Raw genomic sequence first — 20,405 nt, 5'->3', positions numbered from 1 at the left:
ACATGTAATTCCTGATTTCGCCCTTTTTCTTGCCAAAGAATATTAATATAATAATAATTTTATTCAGCAGTGGCTTCCAATTCAACAATATAACTCAAATTTGGCATATTTTCATATTGAGTGACGTATCATCGTTGCTAACTCCCCACCAGTAGGCCTACAATCAAGCCATGTCACATGCAGGATGTCATATTTCCATTTAACACTTGATTGTGTTTTCGATACGATTTATGATAACATGTGAACATACCACGTATCGCCGTCATGTCAGGTTCTTTATGTAAATGTAAGGGTATGTGAGAAAGTGTCAACTCCGCGTCATAGGTTTAACATGCATGTACACTACACTTTACATAAGGATCTATCTTAATCGTTACCGCCGCCGATTCTGCTCGCCAAAGACTTGTTTATAAAACATAATTTACAGTGATGGCTGAAAGTCTATTTGAAGACGCTGACATGGCAAAATATTATCAAGCGTACCGTCCCAACTATGCCGGACTTGGAATCGAAAAGGAGCTAATATCTTTTATGGGCAGGAAGCTTACACGTTCAGAGGTATATTAGATTTACATTTATTGTGTAGCGACATAGACCGACCAGTACATGAACATACTATGCGTCGTAGATACATATATTGTCTCGCTGTTGTGAAAGACTATATAAACTTGAACTTTGCGCCTGCATCATCCGAGCCTGTAATTGCAGCAAACACAGACCGTTATCATGAAATTATTAAAAGAGCCTCTAAAATATGTTGTTATAACGTTAAATGTGGTGTTATATAAACGTCGGCATAACGTTTTTATGAGATATTAATGTTATTTTAATGTTATATTAATGTTTTAACGAAAAAAATGTTTTGAAATAATAGCCTGAAAACGTTTTCGTGACATATTTATTACACCACAAATAACGTTATCAAAACAAAAGACGAAACGTTTTAAAAACGTTTTAAAAACGTTTTTGTTTGCTACTAGATCGTAATTCGAATGGATTTCTTTACATGCAAGTTAGTGTGCGGCAGTTCCATATTCCTGCGAGGGAATATGCATGGTGAACTGACATAATTTGTTAAAGGGAACATACAAATCTTAAATGTTCTCAATGTTTTGTTTTTGTATCGTTTCTTGAGAATGTCAACACACTTGCGATAGACGTTGGATGCGGTAGTGGTCAGCTAACGAGGGTACTCGCACCAATGTTTACGAAGGTGATAGGAATTGATCGCAGTAAATCTCAGATCAATGTAGCGAAGGAAGTAACCACTGAGAAAAATATTGAATACGTGTAAGTTTTAAATTGGATAAGCCAGTGTGCAAGTTAAAAACACATAACACATGCACTGTGGTGTGTGTATCTCACTGTCTCTCTCTCTGAACAAACCGGGGGGGGGGTGGGGGAGCTGAGCGACAGGCGATTGAGGGTTCATCATCACCATCATCATCATCATCATCATCATCATCATCATCATCATCATCATCATCATCATCATCATCATCATCATCATCATCATCATCATCATCATCATCATCATCATCATCATCATCATCATGTTGATCATCATTGTTTATTTTGACATTATTTTCAGAGTGAATGTCGCAGAAGATTTTTCCTTCCTACAAGATGTTTCCGTTGATTTGGTTACGTCAGCATTAGCTGTCCATTTCTTTGAACCCGAGCCCTTCTTCTCCGAAGTTGATCGCGTCTTAAAACCAGGAGGTTGCTTCTTGGTCTTGCTAGGTTCATTGCAGGGTGTATCACTGAAGACCTTAACCAACGACGATAAAGTCAACAACTATTGCTCGGATATGATTAAGGAGGTGGATTTTTTACTTCGTTTTACTATACAGTAATTTAGTCAACAATGCACATAACCTTATACAATGTATCAGAAACGTTTTAAAGGGATACCAGAAACATAGAAAACCGCTATAGCTATGTATAATTGGTTACAAAGTCCAGTTTAAAAATTAAGAAGAAGACGAAGAAGAAGAAGAAGAAACTTGCACCTTTTTAGTCTACTTCTTACATGTATCTACTTCTTACATCTACTTCTAAGTACTACTTACATACTAATTCTTACATATAAACTATACCTATATACAAATGGCTTTTATGCTTCTGTGATGATCTTTGTGTTAGGTATATATAGAACTAGAATAAGTATCAACACGTGTATATGTGTAATAATAACAGAGCACGTTACTTAATCTCACACTTGGAGCTCGAGTACACGGTCTCCCCTCCCCCCCCCCCCCGGCACACCCCACCCCCTCCATGATCGCTGCGCATGAGTGCGAGTAAACAAAATTAAGGGTAAAGAAAAACTGCAACGTATACTGTCATTAATTGTCATGTCAGGCAGTTAAGACTTATTTCGAAACATCTAAAAAATCTTACCTTTTGGGCGGAAAGAAAAGAGATACGTCATTGCTTGCTCATGCACGAACACATATAGGCCTATATGCCGTATCTAAATGAATTAATCGAGGGACGAGGAAGGAGAGAGCTGCGTGGGGGGGGGGGGGGTGGGGTGATAATATAGCTTTACTATTACAATATAACGGTAAACCCAAACTTTCACAGTGAAAATGTACTCATGTACCTGAATTTTTTTCTTTCTTTGCTTTTCTTCTCCCCCCCCCCTCCTATTTGATCTCTTGTTCTGTTCGCAGGTCCTTGGTATTGGTCTTCAAGAAATGCGAGAAGATACCAAGAAAGCAGTAACGTCTGGAACATATCCTGCTCCAAAATATACCGATAAACACTAGTGAGTTTTACCATTCTACCATTTTCCTCGTTAGGCTTGGCCCAGCCGTTTTATAAGAATGTCTACGAATCCAAACAAACCGCAATAAAATTCAGATTTCTGAAGACAAAAAGTACAGCATGTTCACAATAATTTCATTCTTGTATACTGTGGTATACACATGGTACTGAGTAAAGACCCCACTAATGTTTTTTTTTTTTTTTCGCTATTGCAGCTTCGAAGTTGAAGCCTCCCGAAAGCATGGTAATATCGACGAATTTGTTGGATTTTTGAAATCATCTGGAGGTTTGATCAAACATCAAAAGCAACATCCCGACAAAGAAAATCTGATTGAGAAAACCAAGGAAAGGTATAAAGGCAATGTTCTGTTTCACCAAGTTTTGTTTGTTTCTCAAGTTTTAAGCATTGACATTTATGAATAAATTTGATAATATTTTTGATAAAAAAAGTAAGCATGGGATCAAGTGACGTCATTAAGAGAAGCTTCCCCCCCCTCCCCCTCCTTCCTTGACCGAATTAACGCCATCTTCTGGAATAAATCATTATCCTTGAATATTTCAAAGTAGCGGTCGATTTTATTTTCTTTATTCTCGTCTCTCACACAGATTATTGTTAGCATTAGCTGATATTTCTTCAACACCAGAAGATATCCCAGTCGTTGTTAGTTTCCGGATGAACTGCCATTTGTACAGAAAACCGATATGAAAAACCATGGCATGCTTCATGGAGCTTCATATCATACATCTTCAATATAAACATATAATCCTATGGTATAAGGTGTATACATTTACTGTGTGAAACGGACAACTGATGCCCGATGCTCTTGAGAAGTGATAGCAATATTCTGTTCAAACAGTTTTATTAAATACTTCAGAGGCATAACATGAGGAGAGGTGATGATGGCATTACTGTTTATTTAATATGTGTTCATAGTGATCATATCATTGACTAAACCTGACTTGTTCACTATATAAACACATTGTTAATAGTAATCCGTTGGTCAACAGGAACCTGAAATGCCTTTTGCTATATATGATCATGGAGGTAAAAACAGACTGTTTTTACCTCCATGATATGATCAAGGTATACTGTGCATACAGGTTACAGAAGCTTTGAGTAACCAGATACTGTAAGCTGTAGTTTCCAAAGGACTGATTATCGATGGGATCATGTGGTATGTATTTACAATGCATTTGAACATGATGATATCATATAGTTAGCTTGGGGGCAGGAATGTGCCCCTGATGTTTTTACAACCTACTTTAATGTTTTCTGGTATCTGCATGTTAGGCACTGTAATTTATTTGGAGGGCGCTCTTTCAGAAGTGTTGCTTTGCAACTGAGTATTGATCTTCTGTGAGTGTAGTAGAAGTTAAAATATGAAGAAAGGCTGTTATCAGAAATATATGAAGGAATGATGGTTCATTTGTAGTGTGTTACCACATACTTATTATCTCAATGGGAGGAGGAAATAACTTTATTAAGAGGGATATTTTCATCTACAGTTTGCATTTAAGGTACGGGCTCTGTCCGTGCACTCTTGCGATGTTTCGTTTCTACGACAACTCCTACACTTTTCCTTCCCCTCACCCCTCCCTGTGTTATTATCTATAGATGTTATTTATCATTTAATTAACTCTTTATGTTTTAGGGTGGGGATGATTCTTAAAGTTACAGTATTCATTTTATAAGTTCCTCAGTTTAATGACTGCAGTCGCAAAGTTAGGCCATGCCATACCTATACGAGGAAGGTGTAAATACTGCCGTAGGAAATTCATCCATGTTTGGTATTTTAAATTAAGGGGTAAATGATTAGCCTGGTTATATTGGGATGTTTTATATTTGCCATAAACATATATTTCAGTTCCGAGGGAGAATATGTTCCCTCCACACAGCTGCCCTCCCAACCCCTCTCCCCAACCCCCATCCCTTACAGGAACATACCTATAAGTGCATGTTTTGAGCTTCACTGTTTATAACTGATGCTCTTCCCTTAATTAGCACAAAAAATATCTGAATGATTCTCCTTATTATGTCTGTTTTGAGTAATTTCTTTTATCTTCATTAATCAGTAATCATTAATGGTACTTAAGACACTCAAAGACCAGGAACGCAGAAACACATACTTTACGAGTGGCCTGGGGGCCAAAACAGGGGACTTAAAAATATATTTAACCGAATTAAGAGGGACCAGGATGATTCTTTTTTGCGTTGGGAACTATTACATATTAGAATATAATTAAAACAAAAACTGTTAGCAAACTGCTTATCCACTAAAGAGGCTGTGTAAGAGAATGTGTATAAAAGTAAGTGGGCCTAACGTTTCGATCCTGGCAGGATCTTCTTGAAAGGCCGAATGACAAGTAACCATAAACTATACAAGGGACAAAATACAAGCACAGAATACATATATAATGTTAATGAACAGGGTGAACATAAAAGATATTGATGTAAGAGGATAAGTAGACAATTAGTAGACTTATTAGAATTAACAATAAATACTAATGACAGCAACTTTCTCCTGTACGCAGCTTTTCACTGCACAAAGATTCAAGTCGTAGGATGTAACCGAAGTTTATATCGATCAGTATTAGATTACCGCTAGACTGCGTCTGTCCTTTGGTATTTCACTGGTAATGACACAACGGGCCATATCATATACGGCTTGCCTAGCCAAGACCTAGCTACAAGTTAACTACTAGTAGTAATATTAGTACTACTGTGCAACTGTAAAGTTATGGCTGCAGTAAAGTTAGAGTAGTTATTAGGTCTAGGCTATGAAAGTAGAATCCAACACAATTATTGGTAATAGCACGCTTTGTTGAGACTGAGATGACAGTCTTAGTGCTCTTGCTGTTTGTCCAGTACGGGCCTATTTGGGCCTAACTGATTTGAAATGAAGCCTAAATTCAGACTTTAGTGCTCTTCCACCCCACCCTAGGCATTGAAGACTCGCCCAAACCGCTCGCGGCCATCTGAAAAGTTAACTTTCTGTTGCTTGCAATTGACGTTTTGTTCGTGTCGCTACAGAATGCAGACAGTAATAAAACGCGATACCTTGTTATCTTTAGCTGGACCTGAGATGTCCATCGCTGTATCGTTTATACACTTTGCTGTGGGTATTGACCGCAGCTGTATGTACTGACTGTACACGAGTGTCTAATTACCGACGGTACTAACGGTAGCAAGCCGTGTGTGTATTTTCTGGGATCAATTATGGTGGTGTCTAACACTTCTGTTACACCTCATTCGAAACTATGTCAGATTACCGGCATTAGACGTTTCTTTTTGCGCGACTCTTCACACCCTTTAATGTGTCCCACCATCATGTGAACAAAACCTTCACAAGTGACAGCACATGAGTATTGTGGCCCTCCTTTAATTATTGATGCCCCTCCATAAATGGTTGGTGCCCTCCAACTTGGAGAAAATGCTCCCAATTGTCTCAACTATTTCTGTCTCCCCCTACATTTTGTTCAAACAGTAAATATCATCATGGTGAACGATACAGGACGGCTGGGTTTTGTGCCCTATGTATCTAAATAAGGGCCTAACGGAAGTTTGAACATTTGGTAACATGCTAGATTTTTGGTCAAAATATACGAAAAACTGTCAAACAGCGTGTAAATACCCGTGAGTTGTAATTAAGTTCAACTAGTATATTTTCCCCCAAACAATTGGAGCTAATTTGGTGAATCAAGTTTTTCTTTGTGTGAAAACGCAAGATGTTTTGACGATAAGATCAGGATTTCGTCGAAACCCCGTTACATTAACACAGGCACCTTTTGCGCGAGTCAATGTTTTGGGTGTATCAAGATGGCGCGTGTGACATTCAGATAGCTGCAAAGCGTATAGTTGTCAGCAGATGCGATATGACGTCTATGTATAAATTTCCGTGGTTTCTTGCACTACGCTCACCGCGAGCGATACGGAGAATTGCTACATCATGGGACGAATAGAAGGGAAGTAATGAGAATTAGAACAACCTACGTGATTTGAAATACCGCACAAACCAATACCTGAGCTATCAAGGACGACCTAAATCGTCTTTTCCAGTACTTTAACAGTTACCTTAAAATCATATTACCACGATGCGCGAGGTATTCTCCCTTCAAATTTGATTCCAGCGTATTTCACGAATTATTAGTTCGTAAGAACGAATTATTAATTCGTACAACGAATTATTTTATCGTAAGACCGAATTATTATTTCGCAAGAACGAATTAAACATATTTTTCGTATGGCACTAGTTTAATTGGCTTTCGTAAACTACTGGACGTGTTAAAATATCGTATTTTCTCACTTAAAAATTTGACTAAATGACACGTAAGATTTGCATGGAGTGCTGTTCACCAGTGTGTGATTGTGAAATCTAGGTTATACTATACAGTATAGGCTTAACTACACAGTTACTGTGTAGTAAATTTATGTCCATAGGGCGATATCGATGTAGGCCTAGGCTAGTATTGGTTGAAGATTATTTTCTAGGATACGTTGAAAATATAACATAGGTATAGACTAGGCCAGGCGAAGTACCAATTAAAACTAATAGTAGCAGTCAAATCGGTCTTTACGTGGGCCTAGCTCATTTATAATGCAATTAATTAACTTTACCTTGATATCCATCAGGTGTTCATAATATTTATTTTACTCTTTATAAAAACCACAACATTAATTAAACAATGTGATTCATTAGCATGACTACTGGCTTGCAAAGTTATATTTCCTATGATGAAAAAAATGTCACATCTTTTAAACCTTTTTGGATTTGCTTTTTCCATTTTAATGTGTGTTGACATTAAAATATTTAGTTCCAATTGGTATCAGTAAATGAGGCTTATATAGACCTCTAGCTATAGTTAGTAGCTATAGTTAGTAGCTATAGTAGCTATAGTTACTTTTCATCAAGTGGATAAATATCTAGAAGTAGCAGGCTGCGGTAAATAAAATGTGGTTCATCAAATGCAATCTCCACTTTTGATTACTACTCAGTACAGATTTGGTAAATTAATAGGCAGCTTCAGTCAACAAAAGGAGCTGCAACACATTCTGCAAATGTTTTAATATGGAGAAGTAAATTTAAAGCTGAATGTATCCATCATGCATTTATTGGCTTTTGTTGTAGATTCATGGACTTGCGACGGCTGAACAAAAATGGCTTTCTTACGATACTGTCAAAGATTTCAGCTATCGGTTAAACCGCTATGTACAACCACAGTGCTTTACCAACCTGACACTGGGAAAACTTCCTTGCCGGACTACAATACAAGCGTAGATGTACACACCCACAAACTGAAGAGGCCAGAGAAAATACAGAGAGGGGCAGAGATAAAACAGAATGTTAAAAGAAACTTGGTAAGGCTATAACTATAATTAAATTGCAATTGCAAAACTATGGTCATATGAGTTGTACATGGTAGAGATGAATAGCATTCTAAGTATCATGGTGTGGCCGATGACTTTTGCGTCATCCTAAAAGCCCTCATCCAGGTTTGGACTGAGGTGTAATCTGCTGACAGTGCAATGATCCAACCGGTGGTACTGTGCCCTGACATAAACAGCACATTTGGCACCTCAGACAAAACTAACTCTGTTAACAATTAAAAGGAAATGCCTTAGCCAACTGGTAGACCAATACCCATCCAACCCTCCCCCTCCTCCCTCCTCCCAGGTTCATTCTGGGACAGATGATGTGACAGCTTCCGAATCAGTACTTGTATACATATTTTTTCGGGAAAGTTGAGTCGTCATAGCTTCCTGCCTCTTATGCCTAGTAAGTGAAACTCCCAATACAATATATGGTCAAGCTTTACATATTTTTCTTAACTTTCTTTCTTTCTTTCTGCAGACATCTCTCATACCTGAAACGCTAAGGGACATGGAAGTCAATAAAGACTTTCAAGTTACAGCAGCTCAGCTGAAGAAGTTAGGTCAGAAACAACTAACCAAGGATGAACGGAGAAAGAGACAGCGGGCATTGCACAACCTTCAGGTCCCTGACTTTAGGTCATTTCTGATGAAAACTCCCACAGATGATGGTGGTAAGGTCACTTTGGGGATAACCTGTTAGCCAAAGAATTAGAAATTGGGGCGAAGTGGGGAGGGTAGTGGTGGTTTTGATTTGGGCTGGGGGGGGTAAAGTAGGTTAGTTAAACGTTGTCTTCATGAATCAAACACAGAAAAATACATGAAGGCAGTGCTCACAATAGTAGGTACTCAGCCACACACCTATAAACCAGGTAGGTCTTATAGATGTGTCATAGGAATTAGTTGGCTAGTAGCCCCCTAGTAATATTCTGCAAGCAACATGTTTGTTTTCTACTTTAATGGCACACTGTCGGTTAGTGCTAAATGTTTAAGGCTGTACATAAATATGTACATGCCACCAGGCATGTACACAGAGATTGGTCTACATTGTGTAGTTGTGCAATAACTGAACATTTCGTAAGCACATCTTCTAAGCACATACAGCAGGTACAACTTTCAGTCATTGTGCACTTGCTTACATGTGTCATTCTGTACAGTGATGTTGTATGGCTCACTGTTTCATCATTTAGCTTTGTAATCTGAAGGGCCGAGAGCTGGGCCGACCATTCATTTACTAAAGGTTATTGTGACCCCAAAGAGGGTATCTACAAACTCCACCAGTTGCATTCAATTTTGTGAAAGAATGTTTGCTCACAGAGTATTGCAAATTATGGAGACTAAGTTTAGCAAGTTCCTTAAAACTATGGCATATTACAAAGCAGTGGCGGAGCGTCCATACAGTCAGGGGGGGCAGATGCCCCCCCCCCCTGACGGACTCAAATGGACTGCTAGTGCCCTTTTCAGCTTTTTACCACTTTTTACTTATTCGCGATTATTGACTTTTTTATTGCGCTCTCAAATACCTATTGACATTTGTCACATTTTGTTGGTGTAATTTTCTGTCAAAATGGCGATGACACCTATTTATTCTTCGTTTATCTGCAAATTAGCCTGGAAAGGGCCATTTCCGTTGATCTAGGGAGTATCTTTACTCAAAAAATTTCTGTACGCTCCGCGCCAACCTGTGGTGGCGCTCTGCTTAGACAGTGTCGAAAGCGCCCCTACAGACCATTCTCGCCCCCCCGACCAATACCCCTAGCTCCGCCACTGTTACAAAGATCCAAGCTTGACTCTGAAGTGTATGAACAAAATATGCTAAGGATCATGTGACTCACTACTCAAAACATTGTGATGGGGTAAATGACTCAATTAAGACATTTAGATTTTATCTCATCTTAATAGACTACATATTTTTTTCTGGTTTATTTACAGCCAAATTAACTCACTTTCTGAGAAAGACTCCGATTGAGGTTCTACAGTTAAACATCGGTCTTTACTGTAACCAGGCTTGTGTTCATTGCCATGTTGAATCATCACCCAAGAGGAAAGAAATGATGAATAGAGAGACTGCTGAGAAATGCATGGACATCTTAGAAAGAAGTCCAACCATTCACACAGTGGATATAACTGGTACACATTCTCACCCCTCCCCCAACCCCCCTCCCAATCCTGCCACATCACCCATGACCATGTCCCAGTGGTTTTGAACAGAATCTTTGTTTAAAACATCAGCTTCATAAAGCTTGCTGTTGAAATGGTTTTGATATACCGGTGCTGTGGCCGAGTGGATAAAGGCAGTGGCATTTGAAGAATTGAGGCTTAGCAATCGGGAGGTGAGGGGATCGATTGCCGGCCGGGTCACAGTAAGGTGGGTTTTTCATCCAAGAGCAATCTACTGTCCCATCTGAAATGACTTTCTTAATTGAAAAGATTCCAAATTTGAGTTAAAATGTTGAATTGAAAGCCACCCGACGCGTAAGTTGTAATCCATAAGCCCTTGCGGGTTTCTCCCACATTTGTGGTCGCTTGTAGCAGTATTTAGTTGTATGAAGTGAAATTTTCAATCGTTGGAATATCTAGAAGGTGTTAAAACTGTATTTACCAAGTCTGTGCTCATCATTTGAAATAGCGAATATTCTACCACACAATCCTGGACATGAAAGGCAAATGGAATTGTGCTAAGTTACAAACTTCCCAAAGATGTTAATGAAAATACAAAGTACTAATTTTGCTGGCTTTCTTGTGTGTAAATAAAAGCATCCTTTCATTAATCTCGCTGCAGGGGGAGCTCCAGAACTTTGTTCAGAATTTCGCTACCTGGTAAAGCGAGGACGAGAGCTGGGTCGTACCATTATCGATAGGTGTAACTTGACCTGTCTCCTGGAGCCAGGCCAGGAAGATACTGCTGACTTTCTGGCTGAACATGAAGTCACAGTGATTGCATCATTGCCATGTTACAGGTAGGCTAAAATCACTCCATGTTCCCAAGACATCTTTCCGATAATGAAATTTAAGACTTCAATCATTTAGTTATAAGCATAGAGTATTTACTGATGTCATTTCTAACATTAATTAAAATGTTCTTAATTTTCTACTGTAAATTCTTTAAATAAATGAGACACATTTTTTGGGCACCACTTTTGTGTCAAATTTAGATCTGAGATTTGATGATTTATGGCACTGCAAGGAAATTAATGACATTCCTTTTCTGTATTTAAACTGTCATATGCTAAAGTAGCAGAATGTCTTTGGTATCGCAAGATATTTTGGTAATTATAGTGTGCTTCACTCATTTGATTTCACCATTTCTCTTTTTCGTATAACAGTGCCAAGAATGTGAACATGCAAAGGGGTAGCCAAGTGTTTCAGAGAAGTATGGAAGCCTTGAAGATACTGAATGCTCTTGGATACGGAAAACCAGACAGTGGCCTAATGTTACACCTAGTGTACAACCCAATAGGTACTATACTGTATCAGGTAGTAGCTTTTATATTTTGTCACAGAGGGGATTGAGGAGGGTATGGCTGTTTTTGGGAGGGTGTTTTAATAAACAATAATTTTTTTCATAGATTTTAGCTCAAATTACTCAAACTACTGTTCAAGGAACAATGAATAATATGCGCAGTTTTAGAAACTTTTGAGGTATGGAAATTGGCTAAAATTTGAGGTCAGAATTGTCCCAATTTTTGTCTCAAAAGTACATGTATACCTGGAATTGTCACCTTGCAAAGTATTCCCAGACAATAGAAATGTTATCATGGACACGATGTCTGAAAAGGGGAAATAATTTGAAGAACTGGAGAACCAAAGGATAATTGTTGCAGCCAAATTAGTGAGTGACCAGTTAATTTGAAAGCATTTTTCAAGGCAATACTATGTGATGGACTGAACAGTTTGTTTAAACTTTGAAGTTTTCTTTCTTGTTCTTGTCTAACAGGTGCATTCCTTCCACCTCCTCAAGCAGATCTCGAAGCCAAATACAAAGATGAACTCTGGAAATGTTTTAACATTGAGTTCAACAACTTGTTTACACTGACCAATATGCCTATCAAGAGATTTGCTGATTTCTTGTATCGTAGGTAATGTTTCGTGGGCAAACTTGCAAGCTTCTTTTGAAAACTTTGAGCAGGAATGAATTAAGAAACACTGACTAACCAACTTTAAAGGAGGAAAATGAAATTGTCCTGTCTTGTGCAAGAAGTAAATTTGATCATTTGAGTGCAAATTATCTTTCATGCATGAGCACCTAGTTTGGATTAGGATAACCATATTTGTTTGTTATGAAGGAGGACGCTGATCGATGTCCTGGGGAGGGGGTTAAGGGGAGAGTGAGTACCTAGTTTGAAGTAGCAGTTACTCATACGGCACCCATCACTGCGGTAATTTAACAGGTATTTTAGCCAGAATCCTCTCCTAAACTTTCCTCCCTCCTACAGCAGTTACTCTAGACTACTAATATTTCGAGGACAGTTGTGTAATATCTAACAGTGTGAACGACATGAATGAGTTAGGCCCAGAGTTTGTGTATTTCCTTGCTAGTGTAATATGCCGTTTACTTTGTTATATCAGTTAAATCAGTTGGTCATATGTGTTCAAGTTGCATAGTCTAGGCCTAGTTAGTACTGTACCCTCTCTGCTAAACACTTGGATAGGCCTATGTTAAGTTATAGGAAATTTCTATGCTAGTTTGATCTTTTTAAAATATTCCTCAAGGTTGAGAATCAATTGGAATGTTTTAAAGATAAACATATTTAGTGCTTTGCAAAACATTTCAACACTACTCAATGAGCAGGGTCGTTAAATACACATGCTCAGAATGAATCATAAGTTAGATTTAGAAAGGACATGGAACTCACCTCTTAGTGTTACAGCATGCACTCTGTATCATGGTATTCCGTTTCAGTTGACCTTTGACATGCTGCTGATATCTGCTCAGTTCATGAAATGTCTGTGTTATGACAGCAAAGAATCTTGTTCTTCTGCTATTTTAGAAATGAACTTCAGTCTTACATGGAAGTTTTGGTACGGAATTTCAACCCAGCTTCCTTACAAGGGTTGATGTGTAGAAACTACATCAGTGTTGGCTGGGACGGATCTCTGTTTGACTGTGACTTCAACCAACAGTTAGACATACCCATGAAGAAGCCACGAAATTCAGGTATTCTATCAAAAAACAGTTAAAAATTATGAAAGGGATATTCCAGTGGTGGAAAAACCAGGTGGAGAGAAAATTTTGGCCCATTCGACTCAAATATGTGCCTGGAATATTTTTGGGGACCAGATGGTCCCAAAAAATTTAAGCCTACTTGTTGTTGCAAAAACCATGTACATACTATGTAGTTACATCATCATGCCAAGTATAAACTAAATTGGACATACTGTTGAAGAGAATTTTACAATTCAAAGTAAGCCCTGCCCACTTGTTAACATTCAAGAGATGGGAACCAAAACAATACATATAATCACCCTGGTCACCTAACTAGCCCCACTCATTAATATACATGACAGCCCTATTGAGGACCACCTACTGACCCTGGTCAAGGTAGGTACCAAGTATGACATCAATCACACATTTCTTTCTTGAGATACCATGTTTACCATCTAGGGCATCACATACACACACACACATAGAGGTTCCGATGGATGCAAAGCAATGGAACCACAAAGGCTCAGGAGAGAAATGAAGCCCTCATCAAAGACCCAAGTTAAAAAAAAAAAAGACCAAACACAGCAAACTCAGATCCTAAAGCATTCTTTATAACCACTTGACACTTTATAAACCACTTGACACTAAACTTGACACTTTTCTGAGAGGACAGTGGACCCAGACCAGACATATTTCCATTCATGGACTTTCCTCTGAGAACAGAAGTTACATATAACTTAATGTACCTGTGAGATTTTTAATCCCCACAGCCCACAATTGATAAGTGTTCTCATGATTGGGCCTCTAACAGTCAAAATACATATATGTTCAATTTTGGATGAAAAAATTAGAATTTTGTGTTATTACTATTAAAGACACTATATTTTATAACCACAATGTCAACTTCAGCCTTTTACATGTTCAAGTTTGCTCCTTTTCAAGTTTTTCATAGCATATCAGCTTGATTTCAAACCATGTATGTACTTTTGATATTACTATATTCACAATCCCTGTAGATGTTAACCTAACACATATAAATTGTCAATTGACATTTCAAATGGTATTTATAAATTGCGCCTTGATTGGTTATTTTCACGTTTGCCTTTTTCTCTGTAGTTACCAATGCTTGGCCAACTGTTTGGGACATCCAGAAAGCTGAAGAACTGGAGAACCAAAGGATAATGACTGACAATCATTGCTTTGGATGTACCAGTGGGATGGGCTCCAGTTGTCAGGGCACCACTGTCTAAAAAAGCTTGACAAGGTGATTACATTAAATAAGACACCAATTGTTAGTTATCAGATTTGATAATCTTTTGCAAGCTTACCAATTTTTAACAGTGATAGCTAAAAGTTATTTAATTTGTCTTTTTCATAATGTTAACCTTCTCAAAAAACCACAACTTGCTTCTCTTCTCAGATGTCACAGTATTTTTCAGTGATAGGTAAATCATAAATGTCACATGCAAAGATAATAAAATATTCTCATTACTGTTTCTAAACAATATTTGTCCAAAGAAAGTAATAGCCAGTATTCTTATTTAAATTAATATCCAAATAAGATATGGCCAAAAAAAGGGAACATTTTGGATTGAGGACATTATTATGCTGTATTTTGTTGTATATTTCAATCCCCTTTCACCTGATAAGGCTGATATTATTGTGCTTGTTTTCTCCCACGTTGGATTCACCTATATAATGAATATTGTTGCTGGAACTCTTCAGTGGTGTCATGGTGTTTGATGGACACCACTACTAACATTTTATGGAGATAAAAGATGACATCTGTTGGTGGTGATCTTGAGAACAAGTTTTGATACTTCAGCAGTCATCATTTTCTAGTGTTCAGACAAGACATTCGTTATTCAATAAAAGCATCTCCGATAATAAAATAATTTACTTCAACCCAGGATTCAATTTGTGTAGAGATACAACTGAACTTGCGGCCACTCTTGATCACGTTCCATTTTACAATATGGCTACACAGTAATTTGGACCAGGTATTCTTTATCTGATCACGTGACTTCTAAGTAAGAAACCAAGTGATCAGACTGGAGCACCATCATACTCCAAGTTCTCCAACATACTCTGCTTGCCTCCTCTCCCTTGTCCTTTAAGAGATAAGTGCTTCCTCGTGTAGCTTTCTCACCCTCTCTCCTAGAAGGTTTCATCAGACAATAACCTCCTTGCTTAATGCTTCCTCTTCTTGCCTCATCTCATTTTGTCCTCAGTGATGACATCTTTTGTCAGCTGCATCCTCTCCATTTCTTCAGTTAAGTTAAGTTCAACAAGTCTGCTTCTCTGGCTATCCATCTATTAATTATGAGACCATAATCAACGAAGCATTCAGTCAGACAACGTTACCACACATCCAATCATATCGAAGGAAAAATGCCGCAAACCCAAGACTCATATTTCTGTTTCTCTTTTCATACAGTTTTTATCTGCTCATGGGACTTTTGATGGAATACAAAACTGACGACTCCAGAGTTCATGGTTGCCTTGAGTACTTGGTCAGTGAGTCCTCTCTTGTCTGTGTGGTGGTGCCAGTTCATCATATCGCTATTACAATTAGCATCATCGGGAGGCGGGCGGGTTTGGATGTTGTTAACGCAGCGCTTGCATTGAAGACTATTTTAAAGAAATTTAAAAAAAATATGAGTAGAGATTTAAAAGGTGAGACAATCAATGACAGGTAAAATAGTTTGTAGTGACGAATGCAATCAATTCTTCAATGTTTATTCTTCCTTCAAAATAATTTCTCTTTCAGTTATATATAGAACATTCATCTCTATCCACATCTACTCTTTGTCTATTCAGTATCAATATTTTCAGTATTATTTACATGTTCAAGAATCAGAATGAAATGAAAGACCATTTGAAGAAAGATCATTTGAAGTATGCATGCAGCATACAGATAAAATGAAAATGTTACTTTTATCTCGACTGCTGGGTACAATTTAATCAAAGTTTAATGAGTTTAATTATTCTACCTCAAAATCCTACCTCTAATTGAACCAGAAATTAAAAAGCGTATCTTTGCATAATAATAAAAGGATATCTATTAGAATGTATTGTATATTTCAGCTTTGATATGAATGGATTGCTTACATATGTTTTACAGTCAGTTTATTGCATGTATGTGCCTGTTGTGCTCTCGGTATTGTAGTTCTTCCATGCACACAAAAGTATCCAAATTATTATAATTGCCTGATTAGATTTACAATGATTTTCAACACGTTTTAAGCAAAGAAAATCAGTAAATCAAGAAAAAAGATAACATATTTTTGGTTATTTTATCCTTCTATGCAAAAAAACGAAAAATCACCTGAAAGTGATTTATTTCACTATGGTCTTCTTTTCATGTCTCTCTATTTTTACCTTTTAAACCTAAAACTAAGATTAATAATATAATAAAATAAATACCAGATATTCTGCCATTGTTTTCCCTCCAAGTACTGGAGTTGATATTAGCATAACACGTTTTTACATTTTTAGTGGACTGCTTCAAATACCACATTTTGCAAAGAAAACAAATCAACTAAAGGGAGAAATTATGAAAATTTCCACTTTTGTCTTGCTCTTGACCTTAGCACAGCTACAACTCAATATTTTCATCTTGGTATGGATCTATTGCACCTGATCAGACAACTAAAAGGCTGCCTTTCTTAACGTGTGCATTTTTTTAATTTAAAATGCTTACATTTATTTAAAAGAACAATATAAAATAAAATGGAATTACATACTTGTCATGGGTGTCACTTTTTGTGGTTTCCTTGAGTTGGAAGAGATCTCGTAAATCGTTCAGCGAGAAGTGTCTGGCAACGTTTTCTTCATTGTCGACCACACAGCTTGACAGCGCTCTCTTGTGCGCCTGCCGTTGAAATACTTTCTCATCGATCGTCCCAGTCTGTAAGAAGCAATATTCAAAGAAATTGATGCTTACATTTCCAAAAACAAACAAACAAAAGAAAGGTCATTTAGGTTTTAAGAGAGAAAAACTTGAGATTTAATTTAGCTTTTTATAAAACTTGACCTTGTTAATGAAAATGAAACCAACGAATTTAGATAAACCAGTGCTTCCTGTTCTAATTGACCAACATTCAAATGCTCTGGTAAAGCAGGACATTTACTGTATACTGCGATTGGCTACTTAATAAAGAGTGATCTTCAATATTACCTGTGTTCCAAATCAAGTCTGTTTCATTGTAAAGAGGAGTATTTCTCTTCTTGTAAAGGTCTCATCTCCAGGCTTGTCAGCTATTCAGTGACGCCAACGGCCAAATTACGAAAACGGATTGGCTGTTATTTCTGACAATTCAATCCTGTTTTTGGCTAGGAATTGTGTTGGTTCGCAATTTCAGCGTCTCTTAGACAAACAGTGAGTGAAGCGTGGAAGGGGAAAACCCAATGTTTTCGTATCGATGTGTAGGCATTTATGCAACCTTAAGTCTGGCTGAACAACATTTAAAATGTTATCAATGTTCGTTGGGAGGACTTTAAATTTACTACTTCTTTCTCTTGAATGGAAGGCCATTAAAATCAATGCCATAAGAAAGCGGATTCAAACTGCTGTTAGGACAGAATTTTCATTTCCCTCTGGTCAATGAAACTTGAAAAATGCAAATTTTTGTCATTTTTGGCGTTTAAAAGCCAGAATGGCAATGCTGGTCGTCTTGACATGTTTCAAAGGAAGAAACATTAAAAGGGATGTTTTGATGGCCGACATGTGATATTTTGGAAATGCAGGACATTCTAACCTGATCATTGCAAATAATACTGTATCTCACTATCTTGCCCCTAATTCATTATATTGTTGATTGAATGTAACCTCATTTGACTGACTAATCCATGATTCTTCCCTGGAGTGGATGATCACAGGTGGTCTGTGATGTCATAATGGCATATGTTCTTCAGAAGAACAGAAAAGAAAGATGAAATCCAACATGGAACTACTTACTGCCAGGAGCCGATAAATGAAACAGGGTTTCTTCTGTCCATCTCGCCAAACTCTTGCCATAGCTTGGCTGTCATTGGCCGGATTCCAATCAGGATCAAACATGATTAGTCGATTTGCGCCTATGAGATTCAAGCCACACCCTCCAGCTTTGCTGCTTAACAGAAAGATGAAGTCTTTACTCTAAAATAAAATAAAGTAAGTTAATATTACCCAAAATACATTATCATGACTGGAGACAGAAAACTGGCAAAATTAATCAAACATGAAGTGATATGAAAGATAGAAACATCTCCATTTTTCATAATTAGTTCTCTACAAGTGTAGGACTGTTAATTCAAAGAAAAGAAAAACATCACATTTTTTCGTTCATTTCCTGATGACAGTGATATCCAAAAGTACATGGGACTGGAGACAGAAATTTCCATTGATTAAATGATATAAAATATATAAAACATTCATTTTACAAAAATTAATTAGTTTTCTATAGATATATTGGACTAAACTTCACCTGACGATTATATAAAAAATGCCTTTGTATGTTTACAAACAGACACATTACATCCATTTCCACCTCTAGCAAACTTGTACCCTGCTTCTGCAGTTTGTGATGGAAAACTGCAATGCTTAAAAACGCAACTCCCCATATTTCGTTCTTGACTTGGTTAACGTTCAATTGTCTTGTCTTGACCTTTGCTCTTGACCAAGTTAACAATTTTGATCAATCATATAAGCTAAAACAATGTTTCGTCGTCATCACCATGGCAGTCGTTATCATCATCAGTAATGGGATGAATATGCATGATGAAATCATTGCTGATGGAACAAAATACCAGCATGAAAATCCTCAGGGTATACTTCATGATCCAAATTTACAAATTATAAGATTATGAAGAGTTTTGACTGTAGAGTTGATTAATTTAACTTGAGTGACTTACACTGGGATCGTTGAACCTATCCACCACAATGGCTCTCCTCTTCACGGACATACTGCCATCTAATCGAACAAAGCAGTAACTGGAAAGAAGGAAAGAAAGACTGCTAGTAGGTGTAGGTGAGTGGTACTTTATTAACTCTCAATGAAGGAAATTGCATGTTTGTGATCAAATATTTAAAAAAAAGTGCAAATATAAAGAGATAGAGGCGATGATGTGTTTCCTACCAAAACATGACAGACCAATCAATGCATAACATAGAATTATCAATAATTAACTGAGAGCTGAAGCTAACTGTTTATTGTGCTTTTGATTTCTGCTGACCTCTGACCTTCATTGAAAACAATATGCCTTGGGTATTAGGCTCAACCTACAAATCAAGTATGGTGTTCATCCAAGCTTTACTTTTGGATTGATCATGCTTTTGATACATGGTTTTCAGACTTTTATTTCTTGTAACCTCTGACCTGTTTAAAAAACAGTTGGATCCTTTTCTAAAACTAAGTGGATACACATACCACAAAATGGTTTCGATCCGACCTCTACTTTTGAGTTATCATGTTTTCAGAATTTAATTCTGACCTCTACAAAAAAAAAAACGACAAAACACAAAGAGCATCCGATGGGTAGGTTGGAAGGTGTCTCCATTATCGGCATAGAGTTCCTTTCCGTCCTTTTCTCTCAAGGGATTATTGTATTACTGTATTTTCATAGTTACTCTTTGCAGTACATGATAAAATGAATGAACGAATGGCTGAAGAAAAGGTTATTTGAGATTAATGTCTGCAAACCTTGTGAACACTCCAAAACCTTACAACCATCAAGCATACAAATGAACTTCAAAGTAGGTATGCATATATCCAACTTAGGGAGTTCAAGATTCCTATTATGTTCCCATTTTATTTGAGGTCAAAAGAAAGTACACTAACGTTGTTAACAGGTCCACATTTTGGCAGATTAACTAAACAACTGCGTTGAGTCTATACACGTACGTCAGATATCAGTCTTATTTATAGGTAAGGAAATGCAATTACACTTCTTCAAATTTAAAAGGAAACATTATTTCAGTTTCATGGTTCTTTCTTATATCAAATGCTAGTTTCATTTCATACAACATAAATCAAAACTTGACATTAAGTGAGATGTATTTTTGAATATGGATGGCTTTGTACTTCCTGCTGTAAGAACATTGCATTAGTATATAACCAAGAAGTCAGTGTGTTTAAT

The 20,405-nt window shown here is 37.2% G+C and overlaps 3 protein-coding genes across 6 annotated transcripts in view; 2 read left to right on the top strand and 1 right to left on the bottom strand.

Moving 5' to 3' along the window:
- Positions 1-190: 190 nt before the first annotated feature.
- LOC139974959 (putative methyltransferase DDB_G0268948) lies at positions 191-6,249 on the top strand. The gene is made up of 6 exons (XM_071982527.1): positions 191-558; positions 1,136-1,290; positions 1,592-1,823; positions 2,679-2,773; positions 2,988-3,122; positions 3,379-6,249. Exons 1-6 carry the CDS (start codon positions 430-432, stop codon positions 3,476-3,478), a joined length of 846 nt encoding a protein of 281 aa, XP_071838628.1. The 5' UTR covers positions 191-429; the 3' UTR covers positions 3,479-6,249.
- A 135-nt stretch (positions 6,250-6,384) lies between these two features.
- Positions 6,385-17,036, top strand: LOC139974891 (uncharacterized). 4 transcript variants are annotated; one of them, XM_071982438.1, is made up of 10 exons: positions 6,385-6,406; positions 7,899-8,128; positions 8,622-8,814; positions 10,073-10,270; positions 10,923-11,100; positions 11,467-11,600; positions 12,078-12,219; positions 13,132-13,298; positions 14,403-14,550; positions 15,724-17,036. In XM_071982438.1, the coding sequence occupies exons 2-9, from the start codon at positions 7,928-7,930 to the stop codon at positions 14,534-14,536; spliced, it is 1,347 nt and encodes a 448-aa protein (XP_071838539.1). In that variant the 5' UTR covers positions 6,385-6,406; positions 7,899-7,927; the 3' UTR covers positions 14,537-14,550; positions 15,724-17,036. The 4 variants fall into 4 exon arrangements, with proteins under 4 accessions (XP_071838539.1, XP_071838522.1, XP_071838513.1 ...); XM_071982421.1 differs by lacking the exon at positions 6,385-6,406 and adding an exon at positions 6,604-6,873; XM_071982412.1 differs by lacking the exon at positions 6,385-6,406 and adding an exon at positions 6,620-6,964.
- The window catches only part of LOC139974883 (DNA repair and recombination protein RAD54-like), a 43,853-nt gene continuing 37,324 nt past the window's right edge, over positions 13,877-20,405 (bottom strand). Inside the window, exons 20-23 of the mRNA XM_071982399.1 lie at positions 19,182-19,260; positions 18,247-18,426; positions 17,033-17,196; positions 13,877-15,917 (exon numbers count right to left, since the gene is read on the bottom strand). Of these exons, the coding sequence (XP_071838500.1) occupies positions 15,716-15,917; positions 17,033-17,196; positions 18,247-18,426; positions 19,182-19,260 (625 nt within the window). The 3' untranslated portion in view covers positions 13,877-15,715. The remainder of the gene's footprint in view (positions 15,918-17,032; positions 17,197-18,246; positions 18,427-19,181; positions 19,261-20,405) is intronic.

Source organism: Apostichopus japonicus, chromosome 2 (assembly GCF_037975245.1).
Source record: "Apostichopus japonicus isolate 1M-3 chromosome 2, ASM3797524v1, whole genome shotgun sequence".
In the NCBI taxonomy this organism is placed as follows: domain Eukaryota; kingdom Metazoa; phylum Echinodermata; class Holothuroidea; order Aspidochirotida; family Stichopodidae; genus Apostichopus; species Apostichopus japonicus.
Note: the sequence above shows the minus strand (reverse complement) of the source record. Positions and strands in the feature narration are given on the sequence as shown.